The 19,196-nt window shown below is 37.3% G+C and overlaps 1 protein-coding gene across 1 annotated transcript; it reads left to right on the top strand.

The window, feature by feature from the left end:
- The first annotated feature begins 3,715 nt into the window (after positions 1-3,715).
- On the top strand, positions 3,716-18,812 carry LOC143358638 (luciferin 4-monooxygenase). The gene is made up of 7 exons (XM_076795931.1): positions 3,716-3,856; positions 14,755-14,898; positions 15,315-15,522; positions 15,927-16,260; positions 16,795-17,089; positions 17,856-18,402; positions 18,640-18,812. Exons 2-7 carry the CDS (start codon positions 14,785-14,787, stop codon positions 18,756-18,758), a joined length of 1,617 nt encoding a protein of 538 aa, XP_076652046.1. The 5' UTR covers positions 3,716-3,856; positions 14,755-14,784; the 3' UTR covers positions 18,759-18,812.
- Positions 18,813-19,196: the final 384 nt, after the last annotated feature.

Here is a 19,196-nt window from a genome sequence, read left to right as displayed (position 1 = left end):
TTTATACTCATTTTAAAGACTGAAGTCTCTACTTTCAATTTCTCCTAAGGTGCTTTTTATTTAGGATGATTTGGGGAATTGTTGAGAGAATACACAATGTTCTTCTAGCAACAATTTTTTGTTGTAAACTTCGTGCAAAAAAAAATATTACGGCAGTCTATGCGGGCTCGTTTTAACGGCCGAAGCCTCTGCTTTTGACACCCCTAAATTATTTTTTTTCAGGGACATTTATGCAATAAAAAATAAGCAATGAATTGTTTGTATATAGATCACTAGGTAACAGTATTTACATGCGAAACAGGGGAGATTATCTTTACTTCTCCACGAAGTTACAACAGTTCAAGGATCTCTATCTTCTCACCCAATATTTCAATGGGTATGTATGACAAAATATTTAATTTTCTGCAATTGAAGCATCATCTAACAAAATATAATTTAGGGGTGTCAAAAGTGGAGATTTCAAGCTTCAAAATGAGCCCAGATAGACCATCTTCCGACTTTTTTCCACGAAGTTACAACAGTTCAAATATCCCCAATTTCTTGCAATATTTCAATGGGCAATGTATGATAAAATGTTTAATTTTCTGCTGCAGAATATTGAAGATAATATTAAAGAAAATGCAATTTAATGATGTCAAACAGTAGAGGTTTCAAGCTGTAAAATGAGCCCACATAGAACATCCTTCTACTTTTTTCCATGGAGTTATAACAGTTCAAATTTCTCGGTTCGGATAATCGAGGTTCCACTAAATCGCGATTTAAGCACTCAAATGCACTTCGAATTGTGTCGTGTTTGGGCTCATTTTAATCGAGAAAATGTCACACATATGTTGGTGGAAGTATCATAAAAAAATAATTAACCTTCCGTGGGCAAGCATGTTTTATAGAACCTGTATCATTCATGCCCACTACTAATTTTTATTCGCTGTTCCAGACTTCCAAAAAATCTAAAAAAAATTCTGGAACACGTATTGAACTTCCTACTTTAATTGTTCGAACTTCGAATGTTTAAAGCATTAATAGAAAGAAAAAAATAAATATTGAAAAGAAATTCAAAAAATTTCGCACAAACAAGGTTGCCCACGTGGGGTTAGATACAAAGCAGTTTCGTCGTTGAATTAGCATTGTTTCGCCGATCTAATCCCGCATCATGTTACACTGCTCGACGATCCAGCTTCCGAAGTGCACCCCGCGCGTTGGCGGTGATAAATTTATCGTAAACATCGGGCACGTCTCGTCCACATATATCGAGACATTACTGTAAAAGTGTATTTACCGTTGCTGTTGGGGTCTGAAAACTCCGGCGGGTCGTGGAATTCCGTTTGCTGTTCGACCCATCCCCTCGATATTGCTGCGCCACCCCTTCGTCGCCATCATTCCGGGCAATTATTCGCAGCCGAAGGGAAACTCCGTTCAAAGACACGAACCTCTGACCCCCCACCCCCTCTTTTACTTCGGTCTGGCTTCTATGGATAACACAGTGTTTGTACGTGGGATTCACGGCTCGTACTTTCCTTTCCATGTATTCGATTCTCCTGGTTGTGCTCGTGTATACGTTCGCGAGAGCTATAGAGAGCGCTGCAGCAACTGCGCCAAACTTCGAATTAGCGCCGACGAGGAACTTCGAGATTTACAGTACAACTGCGACCTCCATGGTCGCCGTGCCACCCTCCTCTGAAAGAATTATACACTCTCCTTAGGCTAGGCCCGTGTGGGTGGGGGGTAGGGAGGTGGGACAGTATTTAGAGGGAGGTTGCTATGTGGGGTTCACTATGATCGGAGGGGCTAATTAGGGTTTGGTGATCTTTCAGATGTTGACGCTTCGTAGACAAAATTTGACAGTGATCTACAGCCAGGATTTTCCATATGGTATTAAAAAAGAATGTACAGGGTGTCCCACCTAACTCTGCCACCCTTAATAGCTTTATTATTTATACAGATAAAAAAAATTGTTTCGGGAGAAAGTTATCGTATTTGGTACGGGACGCAAGTCTGTATGGGCGAAGGTCATTTCAAGGTCATATTTTCCGAGATCTTACGACCAGTATTGTTTTTTTATACGGAATAATTTATCTTTTGTATCGTGAATCGAGAGAGAGAGTATCAAATTCTGCGTACAAATGCATTGACCTTCGTATGTCCTAAATCTAGTAGTTCACAAGATATTGTCGAAATAAGGTATTGACATAAGGGTTAAGAAAATTATAAATTATTTTCAAGCCTTCTATATCAGGATTGCTTTGTTCAGTCACACTCTTAAATCAGTTATTTTGATAGTTTAATATTTTAATAGTTATTTTAATTAGTTTTATTTGATGACTACATATAACCCTGTGGGCATATTCAAAATCGTTTATGTTAAAAATTTTGAAGAAACAGAATCTTATTTTTCTTTTAGTCTTGTTTGCAATGCAATGCTTAAATTCGTTGGAGTTTCTCTGATTCTTTGATTTAATGTGTAATTCATTCCATAAATTCATCATTTTCATAATACTTTTTTAGTCTTTAGTTGTACCCGCAAGTTTTCTTTTGGACTGTTCTGAATTGTTCAACTTTGTTATAATATATTGGCATTGCATTTTCCTTTGTTTTCATTAACATGTATAAATTTTTAAGAAGCACCTTGAAGATAACAGTAAAATGTTAAATAACTAAGAAATTGTCAGGAGCATACTCAGCACCATTAACGAAATTAGCTTCCGAAGTTTTTAAAATGAACCGGCAGCCCAATGAACGATTTCGTATCATTCGAGCGTGAAAGAGATCAGGGGATAGTAAAAAGTCCGATTATTCAACGTAATCGATATGTATATATGCGAAGAATTCGCCGAGAAAACCCGCATTCATTGTCAGATTGAATTCGCCGCACTTTGCAACTCGAGTATACTTCCCTAAGAAAATACTGTACCATTAAAAATACCTTTTCTAAACCAATCAAAATTTGTCGACACCCCAAAATGCATTAGACCTACACATAGTCATACAAAAACATTCAATCGTCAATATTAATGAAATAGCAATGTAAATTATTAAAACTGTCTAACTTGCATTTGACTCAAAAAGTGTGCTTATTTTAGTGATCCCATATTTTTGAAACACTCTGTACATTAGTCCTCACATAGTCATACAAAAACCTTCGATCTCAATATTACTAAAATAACGATGTGAATTATTAAAACTTTCTAACTGGCATTTTAGATCAATAAGTATGCTTGCTTTGGTGATCCCATATTTTTGAAACACCTTATACAAAGTCCACCCTGTATAAAGTCAGTGTGTTAAGTCAGTGTGTAAGTCATACTCACACAAAAACTTTGTAAATATTAAATAAATCAAATGTGGTCGCTAAAGACTTTTGCGGTTAATGCGACCTTTATGAACAATTAAATTTTTTGAAATTAAATTTTAAAACTTGCAAAGCATTTCAATTGAACCAAAAAATTGATTTTACTAAAAAATGTGCTTATTGGAGGATTCAATGTTTTGGAGGTATTCTATATCGTTTAATCTGAATTAGCATAATGCAAAGTAATTCGACATTGACCTTCAGAGTAAAAAATACTTCTTAACAGTTTTACAAGAACTGCATAACATTCCAGTTGGCTGCTATGCCCCTTTTGAAGATACGTCCCGTCGCACTTTACGTCATGTGACTGTGGAGAGGGAAGCAGCACGGTCTGGCGTTCGCCTAAGCGTGAAGCAAAGAATATTGCGTAAGTATTACTTCTTTAGTATTCGTTACAAACCGGCCGCATTTACTCGCGAGTGCTGCACTGGAAAAGTACGAGCCTCCGTACATCATTGAGTTTATCTGACTGATATCAGCTGATTTGCAAACGGCCAGACATCGAGCATTGTAAGTGTTTATGGCGATTTTATATTTCTTAATTTTGTGTTTCAAAGTTGAGTCTATTGAAAACCGATTAAAATAGCTGAAGTTCAAAATTAAAAGGAACTATATGTATAATGATTGCCGCATTATTTTACATCTCATTATACAAGACTTTTAATACTATTTCCATTTGCTTCAGTTATTCATCTCTTTCATTCTCCTTTAAAGTTCAAAATTGTTTACAACTAAATGATTGTTTGAATTTTTTCTTTGAAGTTTTCTGCAGCAGCATTAGCATCTAAGGTCACGAACTTCAAAATTCATTCGGAGCAAAATCAAATAGACGAACTTTAAAATTATCTGCAGTCCAGAAGAAAAATATAAGCCACCAACATTTTTATTAAATTTTTAATGTACATGTAAAATATCATATACTTGGCGCACGATGTTGACATTATAAAAATTAGAGAGTATTTTGATATTGAAGATTTGCAAAAACTAAAAAATTTGTTTAGTGAATAAATTTACAGTAGATTTATAGATTAAAGATCTACATGTAATAATCCTCCAAATATATATTATGTTATAGAACAGATATGGGAAACAAATTCACTTATTATTGAAGAAAATACACGTTCTATTATCTATACTTCTAACTACCGTGCTTCCAATTTGTGAAAAATAAATTTAAATGGTAGTTTAATTATTAATATTTTAACTAACAGTAAAAAATTGTAAATAAATGGTTTCATTTTCATTGCGAGATGTCAAAAATTTATTATTAATTCCTTAGTTAATAAAATCTGCTATAAAAAACTAATTTCATTATTAATATGTTAATTAGTAATAAGAATAGTTAATATATAAATTTATTGTCTAGTTGATGCACCATATCTATTACTGATCATTCAGTTATAAAAGGTGCATCATAGAACTAGTTTCGTTATTTATAAATTTCATATTAACCATTTTATTATTTTTGTTTAGATTTTTAAATATTATTAATCGTTTATATTAAATTTTTTCTTAATACTTTCTTCAAAAATCACGGATTTGATTAGGTTGACCGCTATCGGTCTAATGCTATTGTTATCGTATTTGTTTTGATTATGCAGGTCATGCGTAGTCTCCGCATGACTTCTACACGTGAAGTTTAACTGCCGATGATTAGATTAGATAGGAATCATAATTTCCTGGGTACCCTTAACATTGAAACTATGTCTTGGAATTCCACTTATCCACTCCCATACAATAATGCGTACTTAACAAAAATTATATTTTTAAAAAAATATTTTTAAAAAATGTAACCTCGATCAAATATCGTTATGCATACTTCGTACAGTAAAGTGTAAACAACATCTGTCATGAAATGCTATGTCACGATTGAATTTGCAAAATAATCAACGATTCTGCATAAAACAGAATTGTTTCATCAGCAATTCCTTATCAGCATTTAACCATAAACGGACTATTTTAACTAATCTGAATGACTAGTAATATATTATGCTCTTATTCGTAAGAATCTTTAAACAAATTAATGTACAAATTTCTCTATCTTTATTTATCTTTAACAATTGCAACCTAAAAACTTGTATATTTTTGTTTGTAAAAATCTTGAAAAATATATTCCACAATTTGCCAATTTCCGTTTATATAAATTTGTAGACGTTTACGAAAACCTCTCGAAATTTGTGCGAGATGTCCATTCCCTTGACAAATAGATAACCGAATAACTAAATAAACATTGTTCGTGAAAACTTTTTAATGAAATATAAATTCCGAAAATTAATTTCTTCACATTTAAACCAGTATTTCTCACGAGCCTCGTATTATTTTGGCAAAAGAAAAATTTCTCGTTTTAATCGTTGACAATAAATTGTTGATCGCAAACAAACTAAGAGGGAGTTATGGGGTGAGAAGAGCAAAGACAATCGCAGAGCGAGGGTCGACGCAAGGTATCGACCGTGCATTAACAAACTCGTCCCTGCAATTTTCGCAGGAATTTTCGCCGAGGCTACGGGAGAAGGGGTGGGTGGCAGTGTAGGGTAGGGGAGGGGGAAGGGATGGAAATTCAGGGCATAACAGTGGCTCGTTGAAAAAGCTGGGTCGACGTCACTAACGCGGTGCCGTTTCCCCGGGGCCGGTAGTGTTATTTATTGTTCGGCTCGATGAATGTCATTTAAAATTTCGATATAAATTAATTTAAAGGGGTAAAGGGGTTTGCCGGATAGCACGGGGGTGGGATGGGGTGTAATGGCTCGGAAAATGAAGTTCTTGTACCCCCGGCCCGAGAGAGAATCTCACCCCGTCTATTTCACTCTTCCGCTCTTACCCTTAGCCTCTTCCGGCGTTGAGCTGCGGCCAAGCAACCCTCCAGCTACCCTCCAGCTACCCCTACTAGTCGAGCCTTCTTCCTCCTTCTCTTCAGGTGTGGCTACGATGGGATCTTGTAGGAAATCTTCGAAGGCTTTCTATTAATATCGTTCCGAGTATCGAATAGTGTGACATTGTCGTTTCGCACACTCTTTCAAGGACAATAATTGGATTTTTGGAGATTCAAGGGTTGAAGATCGACGGTGTTTCAAGCATCGTCACTATGCGAGAGAAAATCGGAGAACCATCCACCTAGGCTCGTTTTAACCCTCGCACGGCGGACCTTTCTCACAACTATAAAATTAATATTTCCTAGGGTTTATTTATCTTCTTCGAACACATTTTTAAAATAATTTTTGTAGATCCACTTGTCCCTCTGTAGTTGCCAATGTGACATTTCATTCGTTCAATTTAGTCACCAGACATAGAGTAATCAAATCACGATTTTAATACCCCGGGTCAACGTGGACCCGGGCTCCGGGGTGCAGGCAAAATTCGACGTAAATCGAGAATATCGTAGGAATTTGTCGAAGTGCGTAAAAAATAGACACAGTCTATGGCGATTACGGTCGGGGAATGATTTCGCATCCCCTGTCAGCGGAGTAATACACCCCGTATAACTGTATAGTTATCGGACGGTCGCGTCTTCGCTCAAAAAGCGCTTTCAAGAGGCTGCGCGAGGGGTCGAGGGAATTATGATACGTAATAGTGTCTGACAGTCTCTGATGTGAAATTTCATTCTCGAAGTAGTAGTATTTAGCTTGTACTTGACGACTCCCTGCAGACTAAGTGGATAAAGGGAAGCGCTCTGCGCGGCACCTTCGCGCAAATGCCCTAGATCGAGACAGCGGACATGCAACTACCATTTTCAGAAAATTCATACTCTCGCAACCATCCTCGGTCGATACCGAAAATACCTCTCTTCGTCCTAAGCACTACAGTGATTTTCTCTATATATGTCGCCAAGGCCTCGATGATAAACGTCGCGGAATTATCCCCTCTACCGCGGGATATATCACGGCTCGGGTATGTCTCCTGCACGATATATGTCGCAGGCGAGTGTTCTTGACATATATCGAGCATTCACTGTATTCCGAAATGTTCCGTACCTTTCTCTCCTCTTGCCCCGAAAAACTCTTTTAATTATTTTATCACGTTCATCGGGGGCAGAAAATAATTATTTTATTTCTCATCGCAACAATCTCGTAGAAATGGACACGAGTACATTTTTCCGAATCGTTCGAGTACGGTGCGAATATTACATAGCATTATGATAGAAGCAATTAGCACGGAAGCTACGTTCAACGGAGGAGGATTATTCTAAATAATTCCTGATGACGTGTTGCATCAGAATGAGCTACTTCAACTGTGAGCTAACTGACATATATCTTACACGTGGAAAATTGCGAATGCCAAATTATATTGTACTCGTGGTTACAATAAAAAGAAAACGGGAGAAGGGACCCCATTACTGTGCCTGTATTAATTATATTTATTTTTAAGACATAACTGATATTCAAAAAGATATATTAAATTTTTTTCATTAGAATCAGTCAACATATAATCAAAAAATATATCTTTAATATATTCATTATGCTTCGAAAACAAGTATAATTAATGTAGGCACAGTAATTCGTACCCCCACAGCAATCGGATCCCCCGCCCTAGTTCCTTTTCTCAAAAATTCGATATTCAAGGATCCTCGAGAAGCTCCGAAAAATAAGTTGATTCCGTAAAAAGAAATCGCGCAACAATCCAGCTAGGCTCGTTATAACAAATTCTCCAGCAAGAAATCGAAAACAGTTCGCCCGGAAACGGAGAAGAGAGTTTTCAACGTCAAAACGTTTCGCGCGTTCGACTTTTTGCTCTTTCGCTCGCATTAACGTAAGGCCTCGACTTAACGGAATAACGAGAGCTGGCATCCCTCTCTGGAACGACGCGGAGGGTGGAAAAGGGGGATGGTTGGTAGGTGGGTGACTCGCGGGGGGTGGTACCGGTGCGATGCAAACGCGGCGGCCCGCTCGAGGCTGCCTCGGGATTTTGATAACATGTGACTTTATCTGGAATTCCGGGGGCGCGCAGGTAGCCTGTTTACTTAAGATAATAGCGAAGCGGAGTGGCTGGCTGAGCGTGGCTGCGAAGGTGGGGTAAGGCGAAAGGATATTTCACCGGGCAACGCTGCGCGTCTCCGTGCCGCCGGAAGGGAGGGCGAGCTGCAAACCGGGGGAGGGCGGGGGTGAGAAGAACCTGCGCGAGAAGAGCCGAATTTACTCGACCGGGCTCGCAATGGATCTCGAAGAAAAGGAAAGCTGGGTATCCACTTGGACGGGTTTTAACCAACTCGAACGGGTGTATCTGATTTTTCGGCTACCGCATCTCCAGCCATTTGTCTGCGGGACAAAATGGTAGGACGATGAACGTATTTGAATATTTAAATTAAAATCAACCCCTTGCACCCTGAAAGTTACCCCCCCAAAAAGTTGAAGATATAAGTTGTTGCAGTTATATCATTATACTCTACGTTCTATAAACAAACTGTGGCCGCGCGTCATAGAATACTACTCGCGACTGTACACACTTATCGCAATAGGGATTCGCAATATTCGAATTATCCCTTAGCAGTCGAATGGCGACTGTAAGGTGCCACTAAAAATTGTTTCATAATATTTTTCATAATATTATTCAAAATATTTTTTACATTATTAAATTTGTTTGTATTTAATAAATTACTAAACATTTCAGTATTGTATGAATAAAATGCACCATTTTCGCAGGTATAACATAAAAAATATATATAGAAGGGAAATATTCTAGGTCGGAAGAAATATTTCCTTTTTGTAGTTACAATAGCTGCGAGTGCAAAGGGTTAAAATATCTCCCGAAGTAGTAGTTTTTCGACACAAACAGGTCAACATATTTCCATTCGGAATACCGACATGCATCGAATAGTGCATAAAAAGTTACACGATTCCTTTAGAAAAAGGAAGATGACCTTCGTGTGTCCTTCAAGCGTGCACATACAAAGAAAACAGAGTCACAGGATTACGTCGCCGTCGAAACAGAAAAAGTCTCTTCTGAATCATTCTTTCAAATAACGAATATTTCTGGAGATAGTTCGCATTTATTGATTAAAACGGGACATTCTGTGTGTTTCGTGTTAAAAATATAAAATTCATAAAGTTTCGTATCGAGTGTTCCGTAAATGGCAGAATAACGCGATCATTTACGTGAAAAAAAGATGTAGAATTGACACGGGGAAACGAGTGAACAAAATTTTAGGCGACGTTCGTCCGACAGTTTGGGAAATAGTGAAAAAATTTTCGGATTTTCGATGTTCGGTGTGCAGGAGCCGTTCCGGGGCCGCGGAGTGGCGCGCTTCAACAAGTCATAAGTATTCCCGGGGTGTCTAGGCACGCCGCACGAGGCCAAGAATCGCCGGTATGCGGCTCGTGTGTCCCAGTGCGGCTGCAACAATCAGAGTGGCACGCGCCCCCATACCCGGGCCCCGATCCGCCCCTGGCACCGCATCCACGGTGGAACTAACCCCGAACACCGACTCCCGGTCAGGCAGTTCAGTGATTTCGGGAGGACGCATTCCCGCCTCTTCCGCTGGTCACAGAAGCCCCGCGTGAATATTCGAGACACATTGCTAGCTCGGACACGTCGAACACCGTTCGGATAACGGAGAGCGAGCCGGTGACCCGCGAGAATTCTTATCTCCCGGATGTCTTCGCGAAAAATCGCGGCCGCATACCTCGTCCGATTCGATCAGATTTCACAGACACTGCGATGCTACTGGCTTGATGCAACAATAATTACAAAAATAATTGCAATTTTTGTTCTCGAATTTCAACCCTAGGAAGCCTAGTTACACATTGCGAGTCCTGTCAATTTGACGTGTTCTAAATTTCTCAATTTGCAATTATAGTCTTTACTCGATATATGTCCCAAATATCTAGCAGATAAGAGTCCTAGAACTATCCCCACTGCCGCGGCGTATACCCCGTGAGGGGCCATGACAGCCTTCGCTGTCTTTTTCTGCGTTCGGCAGTGTATCATCTTCTAGCCGATATATGTCCATGGATAGAGCCGTGCTGTGGACATATATCGAGAAAACTGCGTATTGAGAGTGTAAAGATGCATGTACAGGAAATTTATTCAATACATTTATCCGCACGTGTTCGATCTTATCGTTCTTAAATTTTCATTTTCAATATCGTTCAAAATCTAAGTTGGAGGGGGGTGGGGTGTATCTAATAAAATAGCACGAATTTCACTCTGAAAATATAGAATCGAAGTATTTGATGTATTGTTTTTTTTTTGTAAAAAAAAATGTGAAACGACAATCTAGGCTTATTTCGAAGGCCTCTAGTTTCCACTACCCTGATGTTCAACCTGTTCCAACATTATCAAACATAATCGTAGGACAAATCCACCTAAGTTTTTGTTGAAGCATGAAGTCTCTACTTTGAAGTTTCCCAAGTTGCTTACTTTGTTTATAATATTGTTTAGCGATAGAATACAGACCAGAAACAAAAAATTATTTGACATCGCCAAGTTTATATCAAGTTTTTGTTTTTTTTTTCGAGAATATTTATGCAATCTATTGAAAGACTAAAAAAAATGTTCTTGATCTAAGAAATCATTTATTTAAAAATTTGACTCATAGTTACTTCGTGACGAAAAGGAAATAGTAGAACAATCAACTCACGCTGATTTGAAAGCCACTACTTTGAACACCCTTAATTTGTTTTTGTTATTCGCAAATCCGTTCGAATATAAAATTGAATATCGCGTTACGCGCTAACGACAGAAATTAGAGGAATAACAGAGTTCCCGTTAATGCTCGTAATTGCCGGCTAGTTTATAATCAGTGGAAAACAGCGGGATAGAATTTGGAAGATTGAGCAGCTGCCATTCATTAAGTTTGGATTAATCGATTACATTTGTCGATACGCAATTTCACGCTAAACAATTTACACATCGAGCTAGCCACACTACCATTTGCGATATACGTTTCCTATACGTCCTGCACAAATTTCCAATCCAATCTCATATCTACGTCAAGACAGAGCCTGAACAGCGATTTCTCAACACTCCGACTCGCCGAAGAATGGATTCCTACTTGGTTTCACCAGCTCCATATCCTCCAGGAATATTTGAAGGATTTCGATGGGATTTCAAAAGGGAATACACATCGGCGAGTACGCTCCAAAGGAATATTAATACAGCCCACGCGAAACGAATCGTGCGCCGAGAATTTTAATGCCCGAAGAATCATATATGACAACACGAATTCATAATGTTATCGGACGCAATTTCCAGTTTTATTTGCGGTGGAACCGAAAAGTTTTTGAACACTGAATTTCCGGTTTGAGAAAAATCGTCGGTACTTAAATTGCGGTGATATCGCTAAAAAGAATAATACAACAATAGACGTAGTCTCATTTTGAAGCTTTCGTGAATTATCATTCATTTTTACCTAAGATAATTCTGAAAACTGAAGATATGTTTTCCCTCGAAAATTTTATTATTGAAACGGTTTGGAGATTCTTCATGTACGTGTATAATATTGTATACTTAAAATTCGTGACCATTTTTCCATAAGGGTGTCTTTATGTGCAGGGTTGAACTTATAAATTTTTATCTCGAACACTATCAGTCGTGTCGTATTGATTCCTGTTTCATAATAATCGGGAAGATTTGTCGTGTAACATACAATTTTTCTTTCATTCAAAAATTCAATTTTTAATTAGATATTGCCCTCCCCCTTTCGAAGGTGTCATGTTTTAAAACCTGGTCGTCATTAGACATTTTTTAGTTAGATGCATATTTGCGAAATTTTTGCAAAAAAAGTCTGAACAACGTTCGAGAAAATATACCGAAAAGTTTTCAATTGAAAAAAGCTCGTTTATTAGCGAGACACAGTATTCTTTGGAATTTTTGTATGAAAACTCATTGTTCTATTGCTGCGAGTGTATTATACTGCCGTGGCTTATGCGTGTTAGCTAAAAGTTGGGTAACGAAGTAGAATTGCCTTCGGGCTAGAGGCACTCCGCCAAAATTGCACGGTGACTTTTATTTACTTACGTTTTATATTACTGCTGGATCAAAATTGAAAGACAATGAAAAACTTTATATTAAATGTATTAATGAAAAAGCTGTTCGCGTGAAACGAAGTCGTTCGTGTGCAACTAACGTCTTCACAGAGAAATTCAACAAACAGTATAACAAATGTTTTTTAATTACATATTGTAATTAAAACCTCTATGTACGCTATTGAGTAAATACATTCGGAGAGCCTATAGAAAACTAACTGACACGTTTCCTTGTTTATTTATATTTCGCAATAACAAAATTACTCTCGAGCGCCGTATTTTGTCATTTCAAAAAAATTATTAAATTTTTAAGAAAACTAATTTCTAATAGACAAGTTTAATTTTTTGAGTCAGTGGATCATACAATGAGCTGGGAAAATGGTTAAAAAGATGTGGACTTACGATGACCTTGGAAAGGATGAGCTGGAGGTCATATGATCTGGAGAGATCTCATTTAAATTTTTCAGACGCAAATATTTTATTGCGTACTTTCGCAAGGAGAGAAATTAGATCAGAAAAATCATTTATTTTGGAAAAATTGGGAACGGTCCTGGCTTGGATGGAACTGAAAGGTCGACCCGCGAAGGAAAACGTTTTCCGGGGCCATCGTAGGTTCCCTGCGACACAGCCAAGTCGATACCGAAGGAAAACAATTTGTCAACGCGACGTTTCCGCCGTGATATCGAGCTTTCTTCCGAGTTTCCCGAGTTCTCGTTACCGTTTGAGCTGACGATAATTTAATATTATGAGTGCCGGGTCGGGCCACTGCTTCATTCGCGGCGAAATGGGAGTCGATCTAGTGATAAACACTCGCCGGAGTCGAAAATCGATATTTACAACCACCGCTCTTCTAACTAACACTGGCTTACAAATTATCGCAACTTCTCTTTATACTTCTTCAAATCGTTCGCGTTTCGCAGCCGATATTGGCGATTTTGGAGAGAAATGGTTAATGTACATTTTAGTATACACAGAAAACTGAAGTGGTTTAAGTCATCTGTTTGCTGGCATTGAATTTGTTTAAAAATTGTAGGCCTTTGAATTTCTTGTAAGAATTCATAAAAGATAGTTTTAGTAATAAGAGAAATTCTAAATCGATCTCTATTTCGGATCGATAGGAAGGGTTTTAATAAAAATTAATTATGACATCACATAGTATATGGAAAATTAGGGGTGGTTTAAGTCATCAGATTGCTGGCACTCAATTTGTTTAAAAAATACCAGTCAAAATACCTGCTTCCCAATTTTTAGTTACCTTAATAAAGACACAGGTTGCACTTACACATTTTTATATAATATTAACAGTTGTTAGATCAATTTGGCACGTCCTTTATCGTAATCAGAAAAGTTTAACTAACTGTAAACGGGTTTTTTCATTGTAAAAATTGTTCTGCAATATTTTGAAAAATGTAAATAAATTACAGAATACAGGATTTTAATTGCGACCATGTTTGCTCATTTCCATGGAAAAGGGCTGCACTTATTAATTTCTGTCTTGGTAACTATTTTCCGTATCCAGTTGAATCTTTTTTTATTGGAATCGAGAAAATCTGGCCTGTCGATGGAATATTTTTTCTTTCCAAACTAATTGTTATTTCCCGAGTTAATAAATAATAATGAAACTTTTGTTAGGTGAAATTCTGTGAAACAAGGGAAACTCGCAGGTGAACATGATCCTTCTCGAACAATCTATTTTAGCAAACACCACCGGTAAATCCAGAATCCACATATCGTTCCTTGGTTGAATACATATGGAACTCGCATAGTATCGAACCAATCAAGCGGTCTGCGAGAAACTCCCTCTGTCTTTATTGATAGAGAGGAACCTTGATTGGAATCTTTGGGACTACCCACTAAAGTGTGCAAAGTCAACTGCGACAGTCAACTCACTGACTATTCCTTTCTGTGGCTTATGGAGATAGCGTTTTGTAACTTTCATAATTTTATCAGCTTCACGAAAGTTTTACTATTGTCACTATAATAAAAAAAAAAATTGAACAAATGACATGACAGTTTGAAATTCTATATTGAATATGTTCATTCCTTTTTAAGCGGTTTGCGAAGCACACAATGGCAAATTAATTAAAATTTTTGCTTGTACATTACGTTTACAATTTTACATCACAATTTTATTGTTTTATTTTAATTTCACAACACAATTCGTTCTAATATCGCATATTTGAATTTTACAACACAATTCGTTCTAATATTGCATATTTTCATTTTGCAACACAATCTGTTCTGATATTGCATATTTTCATTTTGCAACACAATTAATTTTAATATCGTATATTTTTACTTGTACAAGATAGGGTAAGGAATCGAGATTACTGTGTCTATATTAATTATACTTATTTTCAAATCATAATGAATATTAAAAAAGAGATTTTTTTCATTCTAAGTTCCACTGAAATTATGTGATTAACGTTGATACTTCTTTGATTGTTTCAGATAAACGATAACAGTTTAAGACAAGAAAATATGGAGATACGCAACAATATCCTCTACAGTGGCCACGGGCCTTATGTCCCTAACATTTCCCTACAAGAACACATACTCGGCATGTTTCGGAAAAACCTCAACCACACTGTGATGGTAATTAATTTAACTTATGTGTTACTAAAGTCTTTAAAATAAAAATTGTTAATCTAAATATATCCCCATAAATATAAAATTTATTATTCAAAAGTAACTTTTACTAGATTGTAAAGAACAATGCAATAGAGGATTGATTAAAAATACCATCCAATCTGTTACAATGAATTTTCTATTGAATTGTCTTTCACAATTTGTTGAAATAAAAATAATATTTACTTTTGGTCATAGTTCAGTGTCATTCTTTTGTCATTGTTCTTATCTCAGAAACATTTCTAATATAAATAATTCCAAATATTTCTGTTAGAATGAACAATAAATTTTCTATGTATATATTGGATAATTACAATTGTTATTTAAATCATTTAGTGAAGCACCAAATATAAATAGTGTGTGTTCTTGTTTATTACTATTAGATAGATGTCGAAACTGGAAGATCCTACACGGCCAGGTATCTTCTCGAAGCAACCGTGAGACTGGCATACGCCTTAAAAACGTATGGCATCGAAGCAGGAGACAGAATTTCTATAGCTAGTGAGAATCATCCGAATTATGTGATAGCTGCGTGTTCGATGCTGACTGCTGGAGGTGTCTTTGCACCTTTGAATCCGTCTTACACGGAAAGTAAGTATTCCCAAGAAAAAAATAGTGTTTACTCTATATATGTCGCAAATGCCTAGCCGATAAAAGTCACAGAACTATCCCCACTGTCACTGCTACTCTAGAGCTTCGCTGTCCTTTTCTACGTTCTGCGTGAATCAGAGAATAGTATCTCCTGGCCGATATATGTCCCTGGCTAGACCCGTGTTTTGGACATATATCGAGTAAACACTGTAATAGTATTATTTACCGCTACATGGTACACAGTGTTGACCGAAAAATTCAAAGTGAGATTTGCTACCGTCTTCCTTTACTTCATATCAAGTTCCATAAAGAAAAATGAAAAAATATATTTTATTATTGAATATATAACATTTTTACGAACGTCGTTCTATTATTAACAATATCGGTGGTAATAATTGTTTTAGGAGAATACAGGTACATGTTAGAAATCATTCAACCCCGAGTAATGTTCGTGTCCCAGAAATGCGAGCCGATTATGGCAAAAATCGCACCGACCTTGAGTTGGAAGATGCACATAATACAAATAGAATGTCAAGCGACTAACAGCAAGTTTCCAAAAATAAACGAACTGATAGAAAAATACAAGGACGCGGTGGATCCTTATACGTTCATGCCACTACCAATCGACGACAATACCAAGAGAGTAGCAGTTATCATAGCCTCCAGTGGAACGACAGGTTTCCCTAAGGGTGTGGCACTGTCTCATCAAAATTTCCTGACTTATATTAGCAACTGCAGGTAAAATTAATTAGGTGCCATCTTCCATTTTTATCGAAATACAAAAAATCTAGAACTAAATTCAACATTCAGGAAGTTATTTTAACGACCTTGAATGACCTTGAGTAATTATAGTCACTCAATTCCTAATAAAAAGGACTATCATCGTAGGTATTTCAAAGAGGGTGGTCCCGTTTAAAAAATTGAAGGTGACCTAGAGATTTATAAAAAAGAAAAATAACAAAAACAAATATTTTTATGGCATCGCGCGAGCCTTACTGAACCAATCACTTTGTCTTTAAGACATATGACGTATCTTTGAAAACGACAAAGATATTCGAGGTGCAAACGTTAGGTGACTCACCCTGTATGTTATACAAAATATTGTTCTATACAAAAAATAATCTATTAAATAATCTATTTAAAATTTATTATGCTATCTAGGACACAGCAAATTGCACGACAAATTATAAACCTCGACACGAGGTCGCTAATAACTCATACAAGCGGTCGTAAATATTTAATTCAAATAAATGTTTTGACTAATTATTACAGTGGGCCAGATGTTCTAGACTGCAGAAAAGACGACCGATTCATCAATTTCCTACCATTGTTCCACGGCTATTCGTTCAGTATGGTGCTTACGACGATATCGACCTCTGCAACTATGTGCCTGATGCGAAGGTTCAACCTGGAGACTCTTTTACAGTCGGTTGGAAAATATAAAATCACGCATATGCCTATAGTGCCTCCAGTTCTCGTGCTAATCGCGAAACATCCGCAAATAAGCAAGTACGACTTGAGCAGTGTCAGGGAACTTGTGTGTGGCGCTGCACCGCTTCCGAAAGATGTGAGTGCACTCAAAACAACATCATGTCTCCACCCATAACCTTATCTTCCCAAACCTTCTTGTGGAACATAAATCGTTCAACGTTTCTTTCGTCCAAAAATCTGTAGTCAGACCATCTTCCTACAGTTTGAAAAATGGCTAAACTTCAGGAAACCAGAAATTTTTAACCTTTTTTATGTAATCCTGTAGATTTTTGCGAGAAAATACCGAAAATCCAAGTTTTAATCCAAGGAGATCAGTAGTTCAATAGTTATGCCTGTGTAAAGATGTGGGACTTTCAGCGTTTTTGGCAGATCAGGGCGCCGCCATATTGGTATATACTCAGATATGGTCCAATGAGATCGTGTGGAGCAGGGGGGCGGAGATCTACGTTATCGACATCACCGTGTGCTTGTGCTGCTATTTAGCGGCTCCGCTCGTTAGATGCCGGGCGACGCTGAGTACATGCCAACATGGCGGCGCCCGTACCTGTCAAAAGCGCTTAAAATCGCACAATTTTAAACACGCATAACTTTTAAACCATTGAACTCCTAACATTAAAACTTGGATTTTCAGCATTTTCTCTCCAAAATCTGAAGAATTACATTTAAAAAAGTTTCAAATTTTCTCTCTAATGTCTCCCCACTTTAAACACTTCCCGATCAAAAGATCAACATATACGTCTAGAACTTCAGTCTCCACTCCCTCTCAAACTAGCCTAACTAGACCTCGGCCCGATCATTCTACCGGAAGTTACAACACCGCAAACATTCCCGAAAATTTCCAGATCGCGGACGAAGCCTGCAAACGAACAAACTGCAAAAGCGTCCGCAACGGCTACGGAATGACAGAGCTGTCGGTTGTCACTAACCTGAGCTCCAGGGACTATGGCAACGAGGAGAACAACGTGGGGCCCGTGGTGCGCGGCATGCTCTGCAAAGTAGTAAATCCACAGACGGGCGAAGTGCTTCCACTAGGAAAAACCGGCGAGATTTGCTTCAAGGGTGATCATGTGATGCTGGGATACTTCAGGAACCCCAAGGTCACCGACGAGACCATCGACAAGGACCGGTGGCTGCACACGGGCGACTTAGGCTACCTGAATGCGAAAGGGATACTATACATTTGTGGACGATTGAAGGAATTGATCAAGTACAAAGGTCACCAAGTTTCGCCTGCCGAAATCGAAGCACTGATTCAGTCGCGGAATGATGTCAAGGACGCTGCTGTCGTCGGGGTGCCTAACCCAGAGAGTGGGGAGGTGCCTATGGCTTTTGTTGTTAGAGAGCAGGGCAGTCAAGTGACGGCTGCTGAAATTATTGACTTCACTAACAGTAAGTTCAATCATTAGTTGCAGACATTCTGTGTGGGTGTGTGAATTTTTAATTACGTTTATTTATAGTCGCATCAACATTTAAGACATTAGCGACTGTAAGATATATTAACAAATTATAACAATTTCTAATTCGGTATCTAATAATAATTCTTAAATCATGTTACGACTAATTAGTATGCGATTAATATGCAAACTAACATTCATGTACGTTTACAAATAATAATTAATTTTTCAGGGAATTTAGCACCACAAAAATGGCTTAGGGGAGGTGTTAAGTTCGTGGACGCCATACCGAAAACTCCATCTGGTAAGATTATACGACGAGAATTGCAAAATTTAGTATCCAAGTTGTGAAACAGTTCCATGTCTTTGGTTATTTTAATGTGTAATAAAATTTTTTGATACGTGTTTTTATTTGTTTATACTCTCTGATGTATCTTATCTTATGTATTCTTATCTCCTTTTCTCTTTAATCTTATTCGATATTTCTACCTCAATTCTTTTTGCATATAGTAGTTAAATAAATATATCAATTATATTAAATATACAAAACATATACAATTACTTATACTGGTATAAATAGTGTATACTTATGTAAATAGTTACTTTGTATAATATGTTACGATATTATAATATTATTCATGAATTTCAAAATAAAATATTTACTATATTGATGTATATTAAATATAATATCACTACTAAGTATATATTAACAATATAAGTTATTGTAGCTGAAAAAGATCTAGCAGAGGTAGCTTCTCTGGCTTTACGAGCACCTCCAAGTTTGCAACC

This window comes from Halictus rubicundus, chromosome 11, assembly GCF_050948215.1.
Source record: "Halictus rubicundus isolate RS-2024b chromosome 11, iyHalRubi1_principal, whole genome shotgun sequence".
NCBI classification, from domain to species: domain Eukaryota; kingdom Metazoa; phylum Arthropoda; class Insecta; order Hymenoptera; family Halictidae; genus Halictus; species Halictus rubicundus.
Note: the sequence above shows the minus strand (reverse complement) of the source record. Positions and strands in the feature narration are given on the sequence as shown.

Bases quoted from the DNA above. Each gene is read 5' to 3' on its own strand.
- LOC143358638 (XM_076795931.1), top strand. From the start codon at position 14,785: ATGGAGATACGCAACAATATCCTCTACAGTGGCCACGGGCCTTATGTC. The intron at 16,261-16,794 runs GTAAAATTAATT...TAATTATTACAG, and splicing joins ACTTATATTAGCAACTGCAG to TGGGCCAGATGTTCTAGACT. The intron at 18,403-18,639 runs GTAAGTTCAATC...TTAATTTTTCAG, and splicing joins AATTATTGACTTCACTAACA to GGAATTTAGCACCACAAAAA.